This window comes from Bubalus kerabau, chromosome 1 (assembly GCF_029407905.1).
Source record: "Bubalus kerabau isolate K-KA32 ecotype Philippines breed swamp buffalo chromosome 1, PCC_UOA_SB_1v2, whole genome shotgun sequence".
NCBI lineage: Eukaryota > Metazoa > Chordata > Mammalia > Artiodactyla > Bovidae > Bubalus > Bubalus kerabau.
Window position 1 is genome coordinate 271,051,656 of NC_073624.1, and position 24,391 is coordinate 271,076,046.

The 24,391-nt window shown below is 36.3% G+C and overlaps 1 protein-coding gene across 1 annotated transcript in view; it reads right to left on the minus strand.

The window, feature by feature from the left end:
* Positions 1-24,391, minus strand: part of SLCO6A1 (solute carrier organic anion transporter family member 6A1) — a 106,802-nt gene that overhangs the window by 7,472 nt on the left and 74,939 nt on the right. Inside the window, exons 11-13 of the mRNA XM_055554569.1 lie at positions 16,825-17,012; positions 2,623-2,687; positions 150-287 (exon numbers count right to left, since the gene is read on the minus strand). Of these exons, the coding sequence (XP_055410544.1) occupies positions 150-287; positions 2,623-2,687; positions 16,825-17,012 (391 nt within the window). The remainder of the gene's footprint in view (positions 1-149; positions 288-2,622; positions 2,688-16,824; positions 17,013-24,391) is intronic.

Consider the following 24,391-nt stretch of genomic DNA (forward strand, 5'->3'; position numbering starts at 1 on the left):
AAATATTTTGTATATAATAACATAAGGTTTCTTTAATAATTAGAGTATCCACTTGTTCTTAGTTTATTATGACTATGCCTTACTCCAAACAGCCATAAGTTTTAAAAAACAATTTTACTTCTTGACATTCTTCAATAGATATCACTTACATACTGCTACCAATAGGTAGGCCATTTTTGTCTTGTAATAGATCCAACAATTTCCAGTGCTTCCACAGCGCTCAGTATCCCGAAAGATGCAAGAAGTTTCTCTTATTATTTTAAAAATTACTGGTCCAGGTAGAGTCCCTATCAAAAATGCAATGATGATAAATTCTCCATGAAAACACTGTAGGCTGGAATCAAAATGATTTTTATCCCAAACTTAAACTTATATACTTAGCCATCATCACTCTAAACATACCATTTTAAATTATCTAAGAATTTATTTTTTAATAGGATTGTTAAAAAATGGAAACACAATTGCATGTTTTTGAAAATCCTTATTCTTGTAGATATTAAAAAAAAAAAACTAGCAGATTCTCATCTTCTTAGAATGGTATGCATGCTCTTCTTTAGTTCAGTGGTCCTCAACCTTTTTGGCATCAGGGACCAGTTTCAGGGAAGACAGTCCTCCCACAGATGGCGGCAGGGAATGGGCCTATGACTCAAGTACATGACATTTACTGCACCACCACTGATCTCACAGGAGGCAGAGCTCAGGTGGGCATTCGAGCAATGGGGTATGACTGCAAATACAAAAGAAACTTCACTTGCTCACATGCCACTCATCTCCTGCTGTGTGGCCCGGTTCCTAACAGGCCACCAAACAGTACTGGTTCATGCCCTAAGGGTTGAGGACCCCTGATCTAGTTGACATCTCAACATTTTTGTTAATTTCTGAATTAAAAGTTTAGGAGGAAGTATTTAAAACAGAGATTCTAAATACCAGTTTTGTGAATCCAATGTATCTCCCAAAGATTTAAAAGTCTGAAATTTTCAATGACTGAAAAATTAGTTTTGAAATGCAGTGTGTTATGTTATGTGTCAAGATATTGAGAGAAATAACTGGAAAAGTAAATTCTTAGGTATGTCGTAGCAGCCCTAGCTTCAGAAGACCCCAAGTCTAGAGGCGTACTTGTGTGCTGCCTGAGGGAAATCTCTGTATACTCACAGAGAAAACATCTTCCCAGCAACAGTATCACTTTCAGATAAAAGTGAATGAAATCTTTAAAAAAAATGAATAAGTAAATAAATAAATACCACTCCAAAGACATTAGAGATAGGTTCTCAGAACTAATATATCTGGGTTCTCAGAACTAACATATCTAATGACTAACCTTCTTGCTTAAGAAATTGTGAGTTCTCATGCGTCATGACTTTGATGCCTATCAAAGAAAGCTACCCATCACCAGATTTCCCAATCCCAGGGAGTGCCGGTACTCTGTCTACAATTGCTCAAAGTGAAATGAGGCCTATTAACTCAATTTTTTTTTTCATTTCCCTCCATGTTTTTTCCAATCCATGATAAATCTTTGTAACATTAACTCCAAGTATATCTTGGATAAGTTGATTTCTCTTTTTCATTACAACCCCCAGAATCCAATTTAATATAACTCAGACTAAGACTTCAGCAAACACATTTATCTTTTATAAATACTTCTCTCCAGCAGCAAAGTTATCTTTTAAATGTAAATCAGGTAACATCTATCATCTGCTTAAATTTTCTGAGACCTAGAAACAGTCATATCTAAAAGATCATCACCTTGTCCCACCCTCTCTCATTCAAAAATGTACCAGCCTCACTGGCTTCATTTCTGAGGTAGGAAACTGTGCCCTTGCTCTTTCTTATGCTCCCTCTACCATTCAGAATCTATCTTTATCCACTGGATCATTGTTCACCATTAAAATATGATCTAATTTTTCTCAATCAAAATAGCTATTTTGAACCCTGAATACTGAGCTAAAAATTTCTCAGATTCCCCATTACAGCCACATTTAAATTTTTCTGCATTCTTGATCCTAATTACTGTCTGTCTTTGTCTTCAACCCAGTCTAATCTTATTTCCTTACCCCACCAATATTTTAAATCAACTTCTTGAATCAGAGCTCCTAATATAGTCTTAATGTGGACTTGAAAGCTAGTTTTTGCACTTTAAAAAAGCCTGAAGTACAGAGTGCATCACCATCACAAAAATCAATTTGTTCTTTGCATGTAAATCTTTTAAAACATCAGATACAGTATCTTTGGTAATGAAAAAAATTTAAAGCTCTAATCTAGGTTAATGACTTCTCAAACACGCAAGAATGTAAAATATAGTTTCTGTGGTTATATGTGCTTTGTTTCAGCTTACCAAACCATTTGTATAAGCTTGAAGAATATATTTCTGATCAAAAAGATTTTCTTCTAGTTAAGTAAAAAATTAATACACATTTTATATGACAAGATGGATTTACATTAAGTATTATCTTTTTATACTGTCTCCTAAATTCTGTAAAGTATCTCCCCTATTCACTTGTTTTTTCAGTTTATCATTATTATCATTATTATTTGTTTGAAATTCTATATATACATGTTGACACATATAAATCAAAAGAGAAACAATTCAATTCAATTCAATAATAGATTGCCAAAAATCCATACCACATATTCTCAAAATCACAAAGGTCATACCCATGGCCAGAGGACGCTGTTTGTCAGACACAATCCTGCAAGCAAATAGCAATGATATCATCAAAACAGCATTATAATTAGCTGGAGAGAATGCTTACTAGGTTCAGGGGTGATTTTTTTTTTCCCCTGTGCATCCATTAGACTAAGACTCTTTAGCCAGTTGACAGAATTCAGTCTGGTTGAATTAATTACAGCTCTTCCCATTTCCCCATATTTTGCCAACCAACTTTAAAATGTCTTACACTTCTCAAGGAGGAAGCATTTATGGCCCAAACTCTCTGCTCCAGTATTTGCTGGAAAAAAGTGTAGCACTACCTTTCCTACTTCTCATTTTTCATCCTGTGGGCAGTTGTCTCAGATGTCTTCCTTTTTTCCCCATGAGATTCATTCTCTACCTTTCTCTCCCTTGCTCTCTGCCTTGGGAATCTGACTTGAATGGACTTCATCAGGAGGTTCTCTTGCTTCTGGCTACTGATTGGGTTCTGCCAATGCTGTGCTCCAGAGTGAGAAAGGAAAGTGACGTCAAGGTCTTCAGCCCCAGGTTTCCTCCCTGAAGAGTTTCCCACGTTGACTGGGTCTCTAGGCAAAGCAGTCCCCTCTACAGGTCTCTCCTCTTCCTACCCTTGTTCCCCTTGGGTGTGGGGTGGTAAGAGACCTGAAGCTCTATACTTTGGGATGCCTAAACCCTGCCCACATTTTAAATAGCCACTTTATTCAACCTTACTTGTTCTAATTGGAGAGTGCCATTTCTTTTCTGTTGGAAATCTAATTTTTACCCTCACTATTCAAAAGTTGAAATAAATGAAAAAATAACTTTCTAAAAATATATATAAAGAATGAAGATCTCTGTACTTTGTATGGGTCAAACTAAGCATTTGTTTTAAAAAGAAATCATAATGCATAATGTCATATATTAGTAGTTTGGAAAATAAACTGAACTAAAATAAAAGTAATCAACCTTTGAACATTTTCAAAAGTAAAAAAATCAAAGCTACATTTAAATGGATATTTAAACAAATCCTATGCATATCCTTTATTTCCTTGTTCTGGAACTTGAATAATAAACAAATATGACCAAGATTGTCACCTAGAAATACCTCAGTGTATTAAAATTCAGCATTTGGACAGTATTTTATGACTCTTTTGTAAAAAATAACTCCACCTGTATCAACCTGATAAAATTACATACTCTTCTCTCAAAAGTTTACTACTGGGAATATGAAACCAAATTTACCAATTTTTAAAGGATTTTAAAATGTTTATAAATAAAAAATAATTCAACTGTTATTATGAGTAGATTCATTAAAGACATATAAAGGAAGTAAAGTGAATTTTTTTGGTATTTTATCTAAGGGGTAAGGCTGTGATAAGATGGTTTAAGAATTTCATGGAATAAACAAAACATGTATTAGTACTCTTTCAAAATGGAACAGGCAGTTTCCAATATCTCTGATAACTTCTAAATTTATATTTTCAGCCCATATTTTCTTAAGTTCTATACTTCAGTTCCTATCTTGCACAAAAGTTGCATCCCCCTCATGCCCCCTATCACAAGAAGTAGAATCATCATCCATGCAGCTTTCAAGCCCAAAATCTAGAATGAGGCATGCTTAAAAAAAAGTATCCTTTCCTGCTTTCATCAAATCAATAATAAAATACTGTGATTTTTAAAAATAACTTTTTCCCCATCTCTGATTTTCTTAATCTCTAATTCCACTAACCTATTCCAAGCATGTATTTTTTTTTTTTTTTTTGGCCTGAAGAAAATGAAACAGTTTCCTTACTTATCTCCCCCAAATCATTTTTAATCCTTTCAGCCCACTCTCTACATAGAGCCACAGTGATTTTTTTAAGGTAAAATTTTGATTATTTCATTGCCCCCCTAGGATCCTTCAATGGCTCATCAGTCTCATTGCACGCCACCTCACAGCTTTTGCCTTTGTCATCCTCTGCTTACATTCTATCACACAACATTCTTACAAAGCTGTTTCTTGCACTCAGCTCAGAGTCTTGCATATATTGTTCCCACTGTGTGAAATTCTCATCCCTCACCTTGAGGACTTCGTTAAAATGTGATTTCTTTAAGGATACCCTCTCTGAATCTCCAGACTAATTAAGATTGTCCCATAATTTTCTCCTAGCATTCTTCTACATTTTCTTTGCAGTATATTTTAATGTTATAATTAAACACTTATAAGTGAAACTACTTTTTTTTTTCCGGCCTTACAACCCTTCAAAGTCCATCAGAGAAGCAGGGACCTGGTCATTTCTATTCCTCTTTCAATTTACTGTTTTCCCTGAAAGTGCTCATCCACCTTCTAGCTTAAATCCATGGCACCTATCACAGGTGAGTAGAATACCTAGACATGTTAAAATAATGAGGAATGGAAGGGAAAGACATGAAGAACTAATTTTTCTTCATGAGCGCCTTGATGGAGAGAGAACTGAAAAATCATACTTCTCTGTTTAGACTTAAGCCTCACAGCTTCAGATGGCTCAAATTAGTCCAGAGGAAAAGGAACGTTGTCTTTCTTTGTTCTTGTTTTGTCGCCAAGTTATGTCCGACACTTTTGCAACCCCTTAAGCTGTAACACACCAGGCTCCTCTTTCCACAGGATTCTCCAGGCAAGAATACTGGAGTGGGTTGCCATTTCCTTCTCCAAGGGATCTTCCTGACCTAGAGATCGAACCTGTGTCTTCTGCATTGGCAGGCAGGTTCTTTACTGCTAAGCCACCAGGGAAATACTACCCCTCATCAAGAACTGGCAAGAACATCAGTTCTTTAAGGGTCGGTTTTAGATCCCTATTACATCTCTAAAAGCCCTGCTCTCTCTGGAATTTTAATCCCTCTAGTCCTCTGCCACCTTGTGCCTTTAATATATTTATCTCAGCTTTTCTAGTGATCTTCTGAAAGAGCACTGGGCTGCTGCAAAGTATTTCATCCTACATCACTTCCATGACATGAATTATCACTTGATAATGACTTCACAATTTAGGTATTTGACTCTATTATTATATTTTTAAAAAATAAATTTTGTTGAATTTGTATTATGATTATATGCTTTGGAAAGCTATAAAAAGAGCACATACTGGACAGACATGCTTGTTTATACCCCTGCTCTCATCTACTTCCTTTATGCACTTAATTAGAATTTTACTTTTGTTGTATTAAATTCCTACATGGGTTGAGATCTATTTCTAAGCTTAATGTTATTCTATTCATAAATCAACACTATACTGCTTCAGTGTTGAGGCTTTATGGTGCATTTTAGCTTATGAGGCTAAGCCTCTGTTATTCGTGCCTCTTTGTTTCAGATTCCCAAACCACTCTTATTATTTTTCAAAAAAAACTTTAAAATCAGATTTTACACTTCAATAATTCTATTGGTATTTTCATTATCACACTGAAATTACACATTAACTTAAGGAGAATTGATATATTGGTGGTGCTAGGTCTTCCTATTCAATAATAGGAGATATACCCTTCCAAATTGTTCAAGTCAGTTTTTGTGCATTCAAGTGTGTTTTGCTTTATTTTGAAATTATTATTTATCTTGAAACTCACAGGTGGTTGTAAAAATATTAATAGTACAAAGCATCCTGTGTACCCTCACCCAGCATCTGTAAATGGTGAAATCTTATATAACTGTAATTATAATATTAAAACTAGGAAACTGACATTGGCTCATTGCTGTTAACCAAACTATAGACCTTAATTTATTTTCATTTTTCAGTTTATAAATGTTAAATTTTTAAACTGAATTCGTGTGTGTGTTTGTGTGTAGTTCAATGTATCTGTTATTTTTTTATATTCTGTTACCTTACTAAACACTTAGTTAAAATGTACTGGCTATTATTTCTAATACAGTGTAAAAAAGAACTGGTAAAATTGCTCTTAGAAGTTCTGTTGTGGCTGGGTAGATAAGTACTGGAGTTCAAATCTCACCACAAGAGAAGGATCTTATATCTAACATACCTTTCTTTCAATTAAATCCTCCTGAAAGACTATACCCTAGTATCAGTCTTAGAATTGATAAGGTCTTTAAAAAACTTATGTGGACAAGAAAATGGCAACACGCTCCAGTATTCTTGCCTGGAGAATCCCATGGACAGAGGAGCCCGGTGGGCTACAGTTCATGGTGTCACAAAGAGTGAGCAACTGATACCACTACTTTAAAAACTTAAACCTATCATCAAATCAGCTAAGTTTTTGCTTGGTTTACAGGGAACTGTTCCTATCTACCTTTCTTAATAAAGCTATTGTAAAATATTTTTGGAGTTATTAACATTCAGAGTCTCTATTATTTTTTGGTGCACAAAATCTCACATATGATTAAAAATAAGTACAGGTGTTTTAAGAGACAGAGACAAGAGAAAAGTTGAAATGTAATAATCCTACAGAATATTCAGATACTAGATACCTGATAGACATTTTAAATTTAGGGGACTAATAAGTTCAAGGAAACAAATGACAAGGTAGAGAATATTATCAGAGAACTAGTCTATTAAAAAGAAATAAAATTCTATAACACAAAAGTACACTAATTATAGTGAACTCATGGATGAATTTAAAAGCTAATAAGATACAGAGACAGCTAGAATTAGTAACCTAGGGGACATAACTGAAAAAGCAGGTGGAAATATGATTAATACATTGGAGATCAGTGAAAAAACTTAGGCTGAAGCACAGAGCATAAAAACAAATGAAACTGAAAGTAAAAGTGAGAAGATACATGGATATAGTGAAAGGTTTACAATTTGTGTAACTGATATCCAAAAGGTAAGCAGACTAAGAATGGAACAGAAGCAGTATGTGAAGAGATAATAGTTAAGTATTTTCCAAAACCAGTGAACGATACTGCGGTAGATAATTACCTGAGATGGCTATCATTGATTCTTTTTTCCCCTAAGACATGCACATTACTCCTGATCTCAAGAAGTGGAATCTAATCACTCTCCTTTTGAAACATGACTTTTTGGACAAACAGAATGCAGAACAACGGCATTCTTGGACTTTCAACCCGGATCGAATGAAACCTTGCAGTTTATACTTGTAGCTTATGCCTGTGTCTCTTAGAATACTTAAACTTGGGATGTTCCCTTTTGGAATTCTTGCACTTTGTTAGCAGACGTTTAAGTTACATAGCAAAGCCACTTGGCAACAGCCCCACCTAGGCTCCTAGCAAAATTCAGCCTAAATTATCAGCCATCTGGGAAATCTAGCCCAGTCATGCTATCAGACAACTCAAATGTTATGTGTCATCTGACCACAAGCTCAAGAGAAACCTCAAGCAAGATCTATTCTGTTGAGCCCAGTCAACTCACAGAACCATGAAATATGAGGGAAAATGTTGTTAAGTGATCAAATTTGGGATGGTTTGTTACTGCTCTGGACTGACTTCCCTTCAAAATTTATATGCTGAAATTCTACCCCCAGCACTTTAGCTGCCGCTGCTGCTAAGTCACTGCAGTCGTGTCCGAGTCTGTGCGACCCCATAGACGGCAGCCCACCAGGCTTCCCCATCCCTGGGATTCTCCAGGCAAGAACACTGGAGTGGGGTGCCATTTCCTTCTCCAATGCATGAAAGTGAAAGTGAAGTCACTCAGTCGTGTCCGACTCTTAGCGACCCCATGGACTGCAGCCCACCAGGCTCCTCCGTCCATGGGATTTTCTAGGCAAGAGTACTGGAGTGGGGTGCCATTGCCTTCTCTGCCAGTACTTTAGAATGTCGTCAAATTAGAGACAGGGTTTTACAGAGATAATTAAGTTAAAATGAGGTCAGTTGGATAGGCCCTAATCCAATAGAACTGACATTTTTATAAGAAGAGAGAGTCTGGACACAGACATTCACAGAGTGAAGATAATATGAAGACTCAGGGAAAGACAGCATTGAAAGGCATACTTGAAAGTATGAGAAAAAATATATACATCAAGACTTCTGGGATGCAGCTAAATTTATACTTGGGTAGAAAAGGCATATATAGCAATACACAGAAGACATAAGTGAATAAAATAAAAATACTAAAAATGCAGAAGCAAAATGATAGAAATTATAAAGATAAAAGAAGAATGATTTATTAGCCACATATACACACATTCAAATTTTAATTTAAAATATTCTCACAAATAAATTCTAGGCCCAGGTATATCACAAATAATTTCTTCTAAAGATTTAATTAAAATACATAATAATAAAACCAGATTAATAATGATGCCCAAACCTAACAAGTACATTGATAAGAAGGAAAATTCTAAGGCAAACTTCAAAAGAAAAAGGCACCCTTATTCTTGAAAATGGGGCTTCCCAGGTGGTGCAGTGGTAAAGAATCTGCCTGACTGAAGGAAACATAAAAGACGTGGGTTCGATCCCTAGGTCAGGAAAATCCCCTGGAGGAGGAAATGGGACCCCACTCCAGTATTCTTAGGGCTACCCTTGTGGCTCAGCTGGTAAAGTATCCGCTCGCAATGCAAGAGACCTGGGTTGATCCCTTGGTTGGGAAGATCCCCTGGAGAAGGGAAAGGCTACCCACTCCAGTGTTCTGGCCTGGAGAATTCACAAAAGTCAGACAGGACTGAACGACTTTCACTTTCCAAGGACACTACAAAAAAACCTGCAACCTGTCACAGTAATGAACTTTTATCTCCCTCTAGTGATAGCCTTTAGCAATCAATCATGTAAAGATAAAAATAGCTTCAGCTTGCCAGCAGGGAGCATAATTCTTCTGAAGCAACTTTGTAGCCTTGTGGGTTTTGCCTTTACAAACACCTGCATTTTATCTCTTTCTTGGAACACATTTCAGCTCTTGCTCAAACTAATGTCTTCAGAACTGGAATTCTCAGACCCCAAATAAAGCCTTTATTTCTTCGCAGTTCAACTGTGGCGAATTTTTTTCTACATCGTATACAAAATTGGAAGTAGTCTACCAACTAACTATTAGAAATTAACATGAAGGCAGTCACAGGATACAAGATAAAAGCACAAGAATAAATTGTATGTCCTTCAAATCAGTAATAAACAAGTATATTATATTAGACTGCTGCTGATAAGCCGCTTCAGTTGTGTCCGACTTTGTGCGACCCTATAGACGGCAGCCCACCAGGCTCCACCGTCCCTGGGATTCTCCAGGCAAGAACACTGGAGTGGGTTGCCATTTCCTTCTCCAATGCATGAAAGTGAAAAGTGAAAGTGAAGTCGCTCAGTCATGTTGGACTCTTAGCGACTGCATGAAAAACAGTTATCTAGGAATGCGCCAAAGAATTGATGCTTTTGAACTGTGGTGTTGGAGAAGACTCTTGAGAGTCCCTTGGACTGCAAGGAGATCCAACCAGTCCATTCTGAAGGAGATCAGCCCTGGGATTTCTTTGGAAGGAATGATGCTTAAGCTGAAACTCCAGTACTTTGGCCACCTCCTGAGAAGAGTTGACTCATTGGAAAAGACTCTGATGCTGGGAGGGATTGGGGGCAGGAGGAGAAGGGGACGACAGAGGATGAGATGGCTGGATGGCATCACCGAATTGATGAACATGGGTTTGGGTGGACTCCGGAAGTTGGCGATGGACAGGGAGGCCTGGCATGCTACGGTTCATGGGGTCGCAGAGAGTCAGACACGACTGAGTGACTGAACTGAACTGAATGGCTAATGAATAAAAGAAAATATGTTCAATAATATTAGTCCTGTGAATAAGGAAATTAAGATTACAATGAAATATCAACAGTTACACAATAGTAGACTGCTAGAAGAACTTATGCACTTATGCAAATACTTAAAAAATTTATTAAAATGCTTAACATACTATGATTCATAAATTCTGTTTATACATGTACTCAACAGAAATGTATTCATTTTTTCCAAAAGACAAGTAAAAGCATGTTCATAGAAATAGTAATCATATTAGCCTAAAGTGGGAACAACATTAACTATAGAAAGAATAAATTTTAGTATATTCACACAATGGACTACTATGCTGCTAAGTCACTTCAGTCGTGTCCGACTCTGTGCGACCCCATAGACAGCAGCCCATTAGGCTCCTCTGTCCCTGGGATTCTCCAGGCAAGAACACTGGAGTGGGTTGCCATTTCCTTCTCCAATGCATGAAAGTGAAAAGTGAAAGTGAAATCGCTCAGTCGTGCTCGACTCTTAGCGACCCCATGGACTGCAGCCCACCAGGCTTCTCCGTCCATGGGATTTTCCAGGCAAGAGTACTGGAGTGGGTTGCCGTTGCCTTCTCCCCTATAAAACCATACTATACAATATGGTAACTATTACCCACATGTGCCTACTTAAATTTAAGTCAGTTAAAACTAAATACAATTAGAGTTCAGTGCTTCATTCACACTGACCGCATTTCAAATGCACAATAGCACATGTGGCCAGAGGCTATAGTGAACATTGGAGATACAGAACATTTCCATCATCTAAAAAAATCTGATTGGATAGCACTGCAATACAACAATAAAACTGAATTTCTGCTGTATGCAACTATATGAATGACTCATGAGCACATCATTGAGTAACAAAATGCAGACACAAATAATTATGTGCTGTATCCTCCTGTTTCTGCATAAAGTTCAAAAACAGGACAAATTAACCTATTTGCAGAAGTCAAGAGTGTGGTAATCTTAGGGATTAAGGCTTTAGATAAGAAAGGAGGTGGAGGCAAAGTTTTTGAAATAGTTGAATTATCTGTTTCTTGAGCTGGACTCGGGTTACATAGATGTCTTCACTTTGTAAAAATCTATCAATCTATACTGGTAATTTAGCACAGTCTTCTGAAAATGTATTATGCTTCAATAAAATGTCTCTAAAAATAATATCAATATTTCCTGCACATATCCATATACAAACTGTTTATAACTGTAGGATAGTTTTTTGATGATGAAATAATGAGCTAATGTTTTCTTTCCTTGAGGATTTTTGTTTGGCTAGTTTTCAGGAGATGAATGCTACCGATGAGAAATTTGATTGAAAACATTTTTGAGTTCTCTCTTTTTTTTAGATGACAAAAGGACTTTTTCTTCATTTTTAAATCCAATAATTTTACCACAGTATATCTCAATGTTGAGATATTAGATACTCCTTAAGAACTGACAGCAAGGCAAGTTATAACCAACCAAGATATAACTGGATAAACTTTGATAAAATGTCTGGTGACTAGCATCAAGTACCTTAAACTTCTTACGTTATACTACTTAGATTAACATAGATTTAACCACTTACATTAGCTGGTATACTTAATTAATTAATTAATACTAGAACTAAGACTAAGTGAACATAAGGGTGAAAAAATGAAATAATAATATCTCTTGTCTCCCCATCTATTAGGCAGCCATCAAGTTTTCCTTCTTTTGATCTTTACCCTGTTTACTTCTCCAATTTTTGTCAGTTGTATGTGTACACTGGATCTCCTTTTCCTTTCTTCTATATTTGTCTCTTCTCACTAATACATTTCTTACTCTTATTTTATATTCTCCATCCTCCCCCTTCTATGCCACACTTTTGTTGTTCAGTAGCTCAATCGTGTTCGACTCTGTGACCCCATGGACTGCAGCACACCAGGCCTCCCTATCCTTCACTGTCTCCTGGAGCTTGCTCAAACTCATGCCCATTGAGTCGGTGATGCCATCCAACCATCTCATCCTCTGTTGTCCCCTTCTCCTCCTGCCTTCAACCTTTCCCAGCATCAGGGTCTTTTCCAATGAGTCAGCTCTTGGCATCCTCTGCCTTTTCTGAATCCAGCTTGTATATCTGGAAGTTCTTTGTTCATGTACTATTGAAGCCTAGCTTGGAGGATTTTGAGAATTACCGTGCTCCATGTGAAATGAGCACAACTGTGTCATAGTTGGAATATTCTTGGGCATTGCCTTTCTTTTGGGATTGGAATGAAAACCAACCTTTTCCAGTCCTATGACCACTGCTCAGTTTTCCAAATGTGTTGATATATTGAGTGCAGAACTTCTACAGCATCATCTTTTAAGATTTGAAATAGCGCAATTCCATCACCTCCACTAGCTTTGTTTGCAGTGATGCTTCCTAAGGCCCACTTGACTTCACACTCCAGGATGTCTGGCTCTGGGTGAGTGACCACACCATCGTGGTTATTTGGGTCATTAACACCTTTTTTTTTTTTTTTTTTTGCTATTCTTCTATGTATTCTTGCCACCTCTTCTTAATATCTTTTGCTTCTAATAGGTCCATATTGTTTCGTCCTTTATTGTGCCCATCTTTGCATGAAATGTTCCCTTGGTATTTCCAATTTTCTTGAAGAGATCTCTAGTTTTTCCCATTCAATTGTTTTCTTCTATTTCTCTGCACTCTTCACTTAAGAAGGCTTTCTTATCTCTTCTTGCTATTCTCTGGAACTCTGCATTCAGTTAACATATAGTTATGCTTATATTTTTATTGGATTCATGGTAACATTGTTCTCGAGCATTTTCACTGTCTATAGCAAAGTAATGCTTAATAATTTTAATTTATTTTACTATAATTATTTGGTATAGAGGAAGGAATTCTTCCTTTTTTTATCCATTTTTACTTAACCATATTTGAATGAGATGCATTTTCTTAAACTAGAGGCAGAAAGTTATGGGAATGGAACATGCAACAGGTTTCCAAGCTTCAAAACTGAAGAGATCTTCTCTGTTTATGTAGAGGAGGGGTTTTAATATAATCCCTATGTGCAGTTACACCGTCTCCACTCCTGCACACCTGGCCTGCTTGCAAAGAACTTCTGTTGCCAGCTCTGAGCTTCTGAGATCTCTTTATATTTCTTGCTTTCCAAGGTTATGTATTCATTTATAGAAGGTACATTTTGCTGGCACTTTTTGAGATCTGCTGTCTGGACCTCCCAGGCATTTGCAAAGCTTTTCTCCCATTCTTTCCAAAAATAATCTGCTCTGATTTATCACTCCCAGAACTTTCATCTTAAGGTGGAACTCTCACCTTCCAAGAAACAGTAATATATGCTGGAGATACTGAGATCTGTCAATTCCGAGACTCTCTCAACATTTGCTGTATCTTTTTGTGATAACATTTGTGATATATTTGTGAATCTACAATCTGGTTCCTTGTTCTTCTTCAATTTTGGTAATATTTATATGCAATTACAACTCTTTTTTTTGTCTTGTAACTGTACTAAAACAACATTATAAGTGTGCTCATGTGTGTTTGTGTGTGCATATTTATGTGTTTTATTCTTCTTATTGCTTTGTATAGTTATCAGGAGAAGTGAGAAGATTCAGAACCAGACTTCTAGAAAATTACAATCATCTTTCTCATCTCACTGCTGAGAATATTTACTCAGAAGTTTCACATGAACTTTAAATAAGGCATGATCAATACTTTAATCATTATCTTCAATCTGAGCTTTCTCTTCTTGAATTTTTAATCTCAGTTAATGGATTATCATTCATTTAGTTCCCAGACTAGATATCTGGACATCAGTTCAGTTCAGTTCAGTCACTCAGTCGTGTCCGACTCTTTGCAACCCCATGAATCGCAGCACGCCAGGCCTCCCTGTCCAGTGAACTCCCAACTCCTGGAGTTCACTCAAATTCATGTCCATCGAGTCGGTGATGCCATCCAGCCATCTCATCCTCTGTCATCCCCTTCTCCTCCTGCCCCCAATCCCTCCCAGCATCAGGGTCTTTTCCAATGAGTCAACTCTTTGCATGAGGTGGCCAAAGTACTGGAGTTTCAGCTTCAGCATCATTCCTTCCAAAGAACAGCCAGGGCTGATCTCCTCTAGAATGGACTGGTTGGATCTCCTTGCAGTCCAAGGGACTCTCAAGAGTCTTCTCCAACACCACAGTTCAAAAGCATCAATTCTTTGGTGCTCAGCCTTCTTCACAGTCCAACTCTCACATCCATACATGACCACTGGAAAAACCATAGCCTTGACTAGACAGACCTTTGTTGGCAAAGTAATGTCTCTGCTTTTCAATATGCTATCTAGGTTGGTCATAACTTTCCTTCCAAGGAGTAAGTGTCTTTTAATTTCATGGCTGCAGTCACCATCTGCAGTGATTTTGGAGCCCAAAAAAATAAAGTCTGACACTGTTTCCCCATCTATTTGCCATGAAGTGATGGGACCAGATGCCATGATCTTCATTTTCTGAATGTTGAGCTTTAAGCCAACTTTTTCACTCTCCACTTTCACTTTCATCAAGAGGCTTTTGAGTTCCTCTTCACTTTCTGCCATAAGGGTGGTGTCATCTGCATATCTGAGGTTATTGATATTTCTCCCGGCAATTTTGATTTCAGCTTGTGCTTCCTCCACCCCAGCATTTCTCATGATGTACTCTGCATATAAGTTAAATAAGCAGGGTGACAATATACAGCCTTGACGTACTCCTTTTCCTATTTGGAACCAGTCTGTTGTTCCATGTCCAGTTGTAACTGTTGCTTCCTGACCTGCATACAGGTTTCTCAAGAGGCAGGTCAGGTGGTCTGGTATTCCCATCTCTTGAAGAATTTTCCGCAGTTTATTGTGATCCACACAGTCAAAGGCTTTGGCATAGTCAATAAAGCAGAAATAGATATTTTTCTGGAACTCTCTTGCTTTTTCCATGATCCAGTGGATGTTGGCAATTTGATCTCTGGTTCCTCTGCCTTTTCTAAATCCAGCTTGAACATCTGGAAGTTCACGGTTCACATATTGCTGAAGCCTGGCTTGGAGAATTTTGAGCATTACTTTTCTAGCAGTAATGTAGTACTACATTTTACCACATTTTATACCAGGAACATCAAATTAATAACCTTGCCCTTTTATCCAAGCTAAATATTTCTCAATTATGATCTATTCTTTCTCTCTTTCAGTAGAGATAAATTCTAAAATGGTTTCCTAAGTTCTTTTCTTTGTTTGCAGTTTTCCCCCATCAGCTCCAGCACCCAGACTATCTTCAAAGTAATCTATCTAAAACACATATTTGATAACTTTTACTTCTGAAGTCTGCTGTCTTTAATGGCTTTCTGGTGTACACAGAATAACATCATTCATGTTAACATGGCAGAGAAAGCCTTCCACGACCAGGCCCTTATCAAGCTCAAATCTCCCTGTCCAATTCACAGTCATGGTACTCTTGCCACTAACTCCTTGCCAATATAGTTCACACACTTTGCCTCTACATTCCCTACTCATTTTTCCTGTTGAGAACTGCCCCCCGTTTGCTTGCATTATGAGAAATCACTTATCGTTATGACTCAGTTCAAGTGCCACATTGTCTTAAGCATTTTCAAATCATCCTAGATAAAAATGACCATTTTTTCTCCTTTGTTCCCAAGTCACCCTGTACAAGCTTTAATCAAGGCATTTGAAGTGCTCACTGCACTCCTTTTTATGTGTTTTTCTCCTCCTATTAAACTCTAAGCAACATAAAGACACGTCCATACAAGGTCTTTGTAGTTTCAGTACCAGATACAGGTGAATAAACTAAAAGCCCATCTCATTTTATAGATATGTTCAAGTTTTGTCACCCCTCTAAACTGCAAGTTCACCAAAGACAGAGACCATATATGCCCAATTTAGATCTTTCATTGGCATATATTTATTCATGTTTTCTAGTCTATTTTTGTAGCAGACAACAAATTGCTTCTCACAACCTAAGGATTTATGCTAGCCTTTTGAAAAAAATAATTTGAAAATAATGACCAATTATTCTGTTACTATGATAAAAATATCAAATATACTTCATATATTCAGGAGGAACAAATGAATAACCAATGTTTGTTTATTTTAGAGTAATAATCAACTTATATATTAAAATTCCAAAATTCTAGAAGCTAATTTATGTTCCTTTATTGATGACACTGATGTTTTCTCATAGTCAAACTGGCTAATATAGAAGTAAGTAGGCAATAAACATCTATAACCAATGAATAAACATTGAAATAATGTGTTAAAATTAAGATTTTTCCTATATCTATGAAATTTCCAGGTGTATAAAATTAATGTTTAGTTTTAAATTAAACTAAATCTGTTTTCTACATATCTTCTGCAAATAAATTAGAGGATTAAGCACATACAAGAATTTTGAAAATATAACAATTTTCCCCTTGAGCAGTTGCTACCTTGAAAAAAAAGCTTAAATTATTTACTGCAATATTCTAAAAGCTTCCTAAAATTGTCTTTCACATGTATTAAATGAATAATGATTATGAATAACATATACACACCGAAGGATGGTCAGGATGCTTGGTACACCAGCAAAAGCAGAAAATACAATTGTAGCAAAGATAAAAGCAATGAACAAAGGTAATTTATAACACTTTGGATCACATGTCCCTCTTGTAGCATCAATAAAATCACCTTGATCATCTGAGGTTGTTAATCCTTCTTTAATGCAAGAACAATTGTAGTATGTCTATAAAAATGAAGATAGGAAACAATCTTTAGAAATATAATCATAAGGTAAAAGCTCTTATAGTCATAAAATAAAAATTAAATCATTAACTGTAGGGAGACTAGGCAGTTTTATTAGTAAATATTTTTTGCCGTGTTGCTGATATTTGTTGTTTTAGTCACTAAGTTATGTCCAACTCTTTTGTGACCCCATGGTCTGTAGCCTACCAGGCTTTTCTGTCCATAGGATTTCCCAGACAAGAATACTGGAGTAGGTTGCCATTTCCTCCTCTAGGGGATCTTCCTGACACAGGGATTGAACCCACATCTCCTGCATTGCAGACAGATTCTTTACTGCTGAGCCACCAGGAAAGCCCAATTAGTAAATATACTTACATTAAATCATATGTTGTTAATTTATAAATTAAGGACTAATGATAAATAATATCAAGGCATTTTACCTAACAAAGAATTGTGTACATGTGAATATACAATTATAGTTACTTAGGAAATATTCCATTAATTTAAGAAATTTCACTAAAAATATTTATATTTAATTATACAATAACTGAGAGAGATATGGGTTGAGAATGAATAAGGAAAATATAATGAATAAAATGGAATTTTAGGTGGGATTTGAAATATGGAGAATTACTCAATTACAGACAGTTTTAGAACTGTGCTGAAAAGACAAGACTTTACTCTGTATGTGATGATGATAGGGCTGTTATCTATTAGGCAGAGGAGGCACAGTGTGCCTAGGGCCCACAATACTTTCAGGACCAAAATAGAGGTTTTAATTTTACAGTCTTTTAAAATCAGAGAAAAAATAAATGTCATAATAAAGGAATATATTATAATGTATCAAGCCTGGATCATATTTGTCTTTACACCATTGCAGTTGAACATTAAATCACATTCTCTCTCTCTTTCTTTTGTTTTAAGTGAAAGAAGAGGTTTACAAAGGCAAAAGTGCCTAAAGTCAATGTAAGTCATAATGTAGTCCCTAATGAGAACCAATAAAAACTTCAGGTTGTTATTTTAGTACTGGTAATTCAAGGAAGATGAATAGGTGACATTTTCTAAGAAGAGCTAAACAGAGCTGGAGATACAAAAACTAGTAAGCAATTTGCTAATATACTGAGAAGATTCTAAATTAAATAATTTTGTTGTTCAGTCGCTAAGTCAGGTCCACCTTTTTGTGACTCTATGTACTGCACCACACCAGGCTTCCCTGGGGAAATCAAGATGACTGGAACCTCGGTGATTCAGAAGATGATGGTACAAAAGTCATGTCAGTTGTTTAGGGCAGCTGCTAAGTGGTTGCTGGATGTGTTAAACAAAAATAGAAATATCCAAAGAGCAAATCATTCTTTCCGTCGTATTTTTTTTTATAATGCCCTTGTACCAAACATCATTCTAGGTATTATTAAAACAGAGTAAACATACAACAGAAATCCCTGCCCTCATGTAGAAAATTTACTTGCATAATATAAGTGATTTTTTTTATATAAAAAGAACCTTTAATGGAGCACACGGTGATGAATACTATGGAGAAAAAAAATAAAGGAAGGAAAAATCAGAGAGATGATAAGGATGAGTTTTGCACGGTCAGGTAATGCCACAAAGATACAGTGATATTTAAGCAGAGATTTGAAGAAGGTAAGGAAGTGAGCTATTGTGGCTATCTGAAAGAAGTATATTCCAGGTAGGAAAAACAAAATAGAAATTAAAAAGCCTTGGGACTTGAGCTTGCTTGACAAGTTCAAAGAAAACAAGGTGAAAATTTTGGTTGAATCAGAGTGGACATAAAGAAAACTAAGAGAAAACAAGATCAGAGTAATGAGGAAAGGATTTATACAGAAATTGATAGGTAATTGCAAGAGCAGTTTAGAACTTTGGTTTATATTCTTAGCAATATGAAACCATTAGAGGGGTATATGTATAAGTGATATATTTAAAAAGACTACTTTAGCAGCTATATTGATACTACTGAACTGTGAAAGCAGAGAAAAGTTAAAAGGCTATTGAAATAAGATGCAAGTCAGTGGTGACTGGGGCCCAGGTATCAAAGAAAATGATGAAGATAATCAGATCCAGCATGTATTTTAAAAGTAGATTTGAAGGGTCCTAGGGTAGGAATGCTTATCAGAAGGAGAAAGTCATATGGAGAAGGCCTCCCTGAACGAAACTAAGATTTGCAGGAAAAGGCAGTCAGTCTAAGGCACAGAGAGGGAACCAAGAAAATAAACACAATGGCTTTACTTTCTCCTACCCCATCTTTCTGATTTTCTACTAGGACTTCTTACTAGCGTATAGTCCAGTCAGAAGCTAGAGGGCAAAGGAACTCTCATCCTATAGTCCAGTCTTCTGGAACAATGAGTAGGGTAGAGAAGGTGGAAAGTAGAGATCTAGCATAACAAACAATTGCAGGCCATAGAACCTAAGCTGACTAACAGGAAAAGTGAAAATATGAAGAAAGGTTAGTGAACAGATGATAGAATTACAAGATATTAGGCTCCGTGGAGTTATAACCAAAGAGATATAACCAAAACTGCAAAAGTTAAATTAAAAATGAAACATTAAAAAATATTCAATCCAAATAATAAAAGAGGAAGACAGATCTAACTCTACAATATCAATAATTACAATAATTGTCAGTTGTCTAAAAATGCCAATTGAAAGACAAGACATTAACAGAAATGTGGAATAAAGCAAAAGCATATTATCCATGGGCTATGGGAGACACTTTAAACCTAAAGACACAAACTGTTGGAAAATAAAATGATAGAAATAAGATGCACCATGAAAACAGCAAGAAAATCTACAGTGACTATTTAATACACAAAATATACTTCAAGGAAAAAAAGTATTATCAGAGTTGGAAAGGAACATTTTGTAAAGATAAAAGAAACAATTCATCAAGAAGCTGTGACAATTATTAATGTTGTGCACACAATGAGAGAGTTTGAAAATGCATGAAGCCAAAATAGAGAAATAGATGATGGTATAATTGTGTTGATATATTTTTATATATAATGTTTAGGATTTCATATATCATTACAAAGTATGCAAAATGATAAGAATAATTGGCTTAAAACTAGAAGAACAAACGTAAGTAGGCTACTACAAACAGTAGACCTGAAAACAAGAACTTGAAAACAGTTATAATTAATATTTTCCAGAAAATAGAATGTAAATAGATAAAATATCTTAAGGAATGTACAATTTCTCCAGGGGTTTGTATTCTGCAAAAACACAGTGTTAGAACTGAAAAATACAATGAGTAAACTTACCACCTCAGTCAATGGGTTTGACAGCAAAGCAGACATTGCAGAAAACAGAAATAGCAACTGGAAGACAGGCCAATAGAAAATATCTAAACAGATAAAAGGAGATGGAAAATAGAAAAAAAAAAAAAGCAAAAAAAAAAGGATGGGACACAGTAGAAAAGTATATTTGTAGTCTAGTGTTAGGCAGAATTCTAAAATGGCACCTATGAATCCCACCCCTCTATTTTATAAACCTGCATAATTACTAGGTTGATGGAAACTGGTGAATTTTAATCCTCTTACTAAGTTTATGTTACATGGCATTGCTAAGAGGTGGTAAACCTCACCCAATCAGATAGTGTATATAAGCAACTGGGACTTTTCCGAACTCAGAGATTCAGAGCATGTGTCATAAGTAAGATTCCTTTGCTGGCTTTGAAGATGGAAGGAGTCATGTAGCAAAGAAGGGGGGTGGCCTCTGAGACCTAAAATCGGCCCTTAGCAGACAGCTAACAAGCAAAAGGAGGCTTCATTTTTTATAGTCCAAAGGAACTAAATTTGGCCCATAATCTGAATGAGCTCAGAAGTAGGTTTTCCCCCCAGAGCCTCCAGAAAGGAATATATTTCAGCCAATACCCTGATTTCAATCTGTGAGACTCCGAGCAGAGGACTGAGTGATGCCATATCTGGACTTCTGATCCTGTCAGCTAATAAATGAGTATTATTTAAAGACACTAAGGCTGTAATAATGTGTTACACAGTAATATTAAGCTAATATATAGTGCTTCCCCCTCCAATAAAAGAGGAAAAAATGAGGGAGAAACAATGACCAAGAATTTTCCAACCGATAGACATAAATCCAAAAACTAAAGATGTTCTGTGAAACTCTAGCAAAATAATTATAATGAAAACCGCATCCAAGCACATCAAGTAAAATTCTTGAAAATTAAAAATTAAGAGAAAATTTTAAAAGCAGCTTAGCAGCCAGAGACATAAAGACGATATAATGGCCCCAAATGTAGGGGCAGGGCAGGGAGTGGGGACAGATCATTGCCAATATAGGATTCCATACCAAATGAAAACAGTTTTTCTTTTCAGAAATGAAAGGTAAAATATAGTTCTTCAGGAAGAAAGAAAATAACCTCATATGAAAATGCAAGGAAATGGGCAAATTGACTGTACAAAACAGCAACAAAAAGGGTATGGTGTGTGCTGTGTCTGACTCTTTGTGACCCCATGGATTGTAGCCCGCCAGGCTCCTCTGTCTATGGAGGTGGTGGCCATTTCCTCCTCCAGGGGATCTTCCCAACCCAGGGATCCAACCCAGGTCTTGTGCATTGCAGGCAGATTCTTAACCATCTGAGTCACCAGGGAAGCCCATAATTTACATAGTTTATCAAAATTACATATGTCTGCAAGAATACTGGAATATGTCACCCAAGAATACTGGAGTGGGTCACCTATCCCTTCTCCAGGGGATTTTCCCGACCCTTTGATGTGGGGTTTCCTGCATTGCAGGTGACTTCTTCACCAGCTGAGCCACCAGGGAAGCCCAACAAAAAGGATATGTGTCCTTAAAAGTATATGGGGAAATAAAATATATATGACAAAAATAACACAAAGAAGGCAAATCAGTAAATGAAATTAAAATATTCTAGGGGTGTTTCAACTGGAAGAGACCCTAAGCCTGGCTTCTTGTAATCCTTAACACTTTGGACAATACTGATTTCCCTTCTCTATAAATAATTAGAATGAGGCTCCTGTTGAATGAGAGCAGTCTCTAGAAGAAGCCCCCTGAATCTGCTGTTTTATGATGAAAGCCATATCAGCTGCTGAAAAGAACTGCTGCTAAGCTGCTAAGTCACGTCAGTTGTGTTCGACTCTGTGCGACCCCACAGACGGCAGCCCACCAGGCTCCCCCGTCCCTGGGATTCTCCAGGCAAGAACACTGGAGTGGGTTGCCATTTCCTTCTCCAGTGCATGAAAGTGAAAACTCAAAGTGAAGTCGCTCAGTCGTGTCCGACTCTTAGCGACCCCATGGACTGCATCCTACCAGGCTCCTCCGTCCATGGGAGTTTCCAGGCAAGAGCACTGGAGTGGGGCGCCAGTGCCTTCTCCGGCTGAAAAGAACTAGTCCCAGTGAAAGGATCATGAAGAAAAGCTAGAGATTTCTTTCATATCTATGTAAGGATAGTTGACGGTCTTTGATAGCATGGAAAATAGCAATACATGTGGGTCTCAAAGAGACAAAACACTTGGAATATTATCAACATGAATAGCAGATATCTGTTTTCAGTTTTGGTAAAGCTGTGATTCTCTACTGAAAATTAGAAATCTTCAGAGGTGTAGTGTTTCCTACCACTCCTCTTGTAAATTTTTGCATAAATCTAACTGAAGAGCACTCAATTCTAACACATTTGACCCTGATCATACTTTGAATATGAACATTTAATCAGAATTATTTCAAAGTTGACATATTTTTATTGAAAAAAAATTTCCAGAAGGAATTCCACTAACACAATTTAGACACAATAGTTTTTTATATATGTTTAAAGTTTTTAAAATATTTCTCTTATTTAATTTTCATTTTGTTAAAATTATGTTTATTGGCATCAGTTCTTTCCCACTTGAAGTTAATGTATGTTTTATCCATTAATTGGCTTCATCTGTATCAAATGGTACTAATCATAACATCTGCTATGGTCAGTTTTCCTTCAGAGACTTTATTGCGTTTCAAAGCTAATTGTCTTGGGTAATTTGTAACATCTAATTTTTGGTCATGGAGAAGGCAATGGCACCCCACTCCAGTACTTTTGCCTGGAAAATCCCATGCATTGAGGAGCCTGGTAGGCTGCAGTCCATGGGGTCTCTAAGAGTCGGACACGACTGAGCGACTTCACTTTGAGTTTTCACTTTCATGCACTGGAGAAGGAAATGGCAACCCACTCCAGTGTTCTTGCCTGGAAAATCCCAGGGACGGGGGAGCCTGGTGGGCTTCCGTCTATGGGGTTGCACAGAGTCGGACACGACTGAAGCAACTTAGCAGCAGCAGCAGCAGCAGCAGTAGAAGCAATTTTTGGTCAAAAATATTTCATTCTTTTAATTTTTATTCAGGATCAAATGTTATCACTGCCTGGGCTCCTGTATTATGTGGCAGCTTCCCACCAGCTATCTATTTTACAGATGATAGTATATATATGTCAACACCAATGATATAAAAAAAAATGTTATCACACAGTTTGAGTCACTATTTTGTGAATTACTTCATTATTCCTTAAGAATTAATTATTCCTTAGACAAATTAAATATAAAGATTTTTATGAAATAGAAACAAATCCCTAAAAGGGATTCCCCAGAAAAATAAAGAGGGGTTAGAGCATTTCAGTGAGTGGACTTTTTGGCTCTTGAATATCCCATGGGATCAAAACACCAAAGTCAAACAGTTCTGCTTTATACTGTGGTTACAATATGAACACTTAAAAAATCATTTATTTAAAATAAGATTTTCCATAAGTTAATAAATTGTTGAAGATGGGTAACATATAGGAGTTCATTATGCTTTTCTACTACATTTAAAGTTTTCTATAGTAACCTATTTTGAATGATTTAAAATATTTTAAATATATTTTAAAAATATAAATCATTTAAAATATGTAACAGTTTTTAGAAAATATAATATTTATAAATAACCATCTTAAATTTTAAAAATTTAAAGAATCATTTTAAACATTTAAGAAAAAAATTTTAAGGGTATATAATCTTTTCAATATAAATATTCAATAAAAACTGAAGATACATTGTTAAATCATAGGCCAGAAAAAATACGACAATGAGGAACTAAAGTTGGTCAGGTATGTTATTATCTTGTAATAAAATTATCTGTTTGTAACAGCAAAAAAGAATATTGTGGTGTAGATACGAATAAATAAAGTACTAATCAAGTACTTTATTGCCTACTTGGGAATATGGTATAACATCCATATGTGAGGAAAAATGCTCTTTGTTTTTCTCTTCCCCTCACAAAGACTAGACAAAGAGAGAGGAGAGAGAACCATTGAATAAAATGATGGATCCCAAAGTCATTCCTGGGCTTCCCTGGTGACTCAGATAGTAAAGAATCTGCCTACAA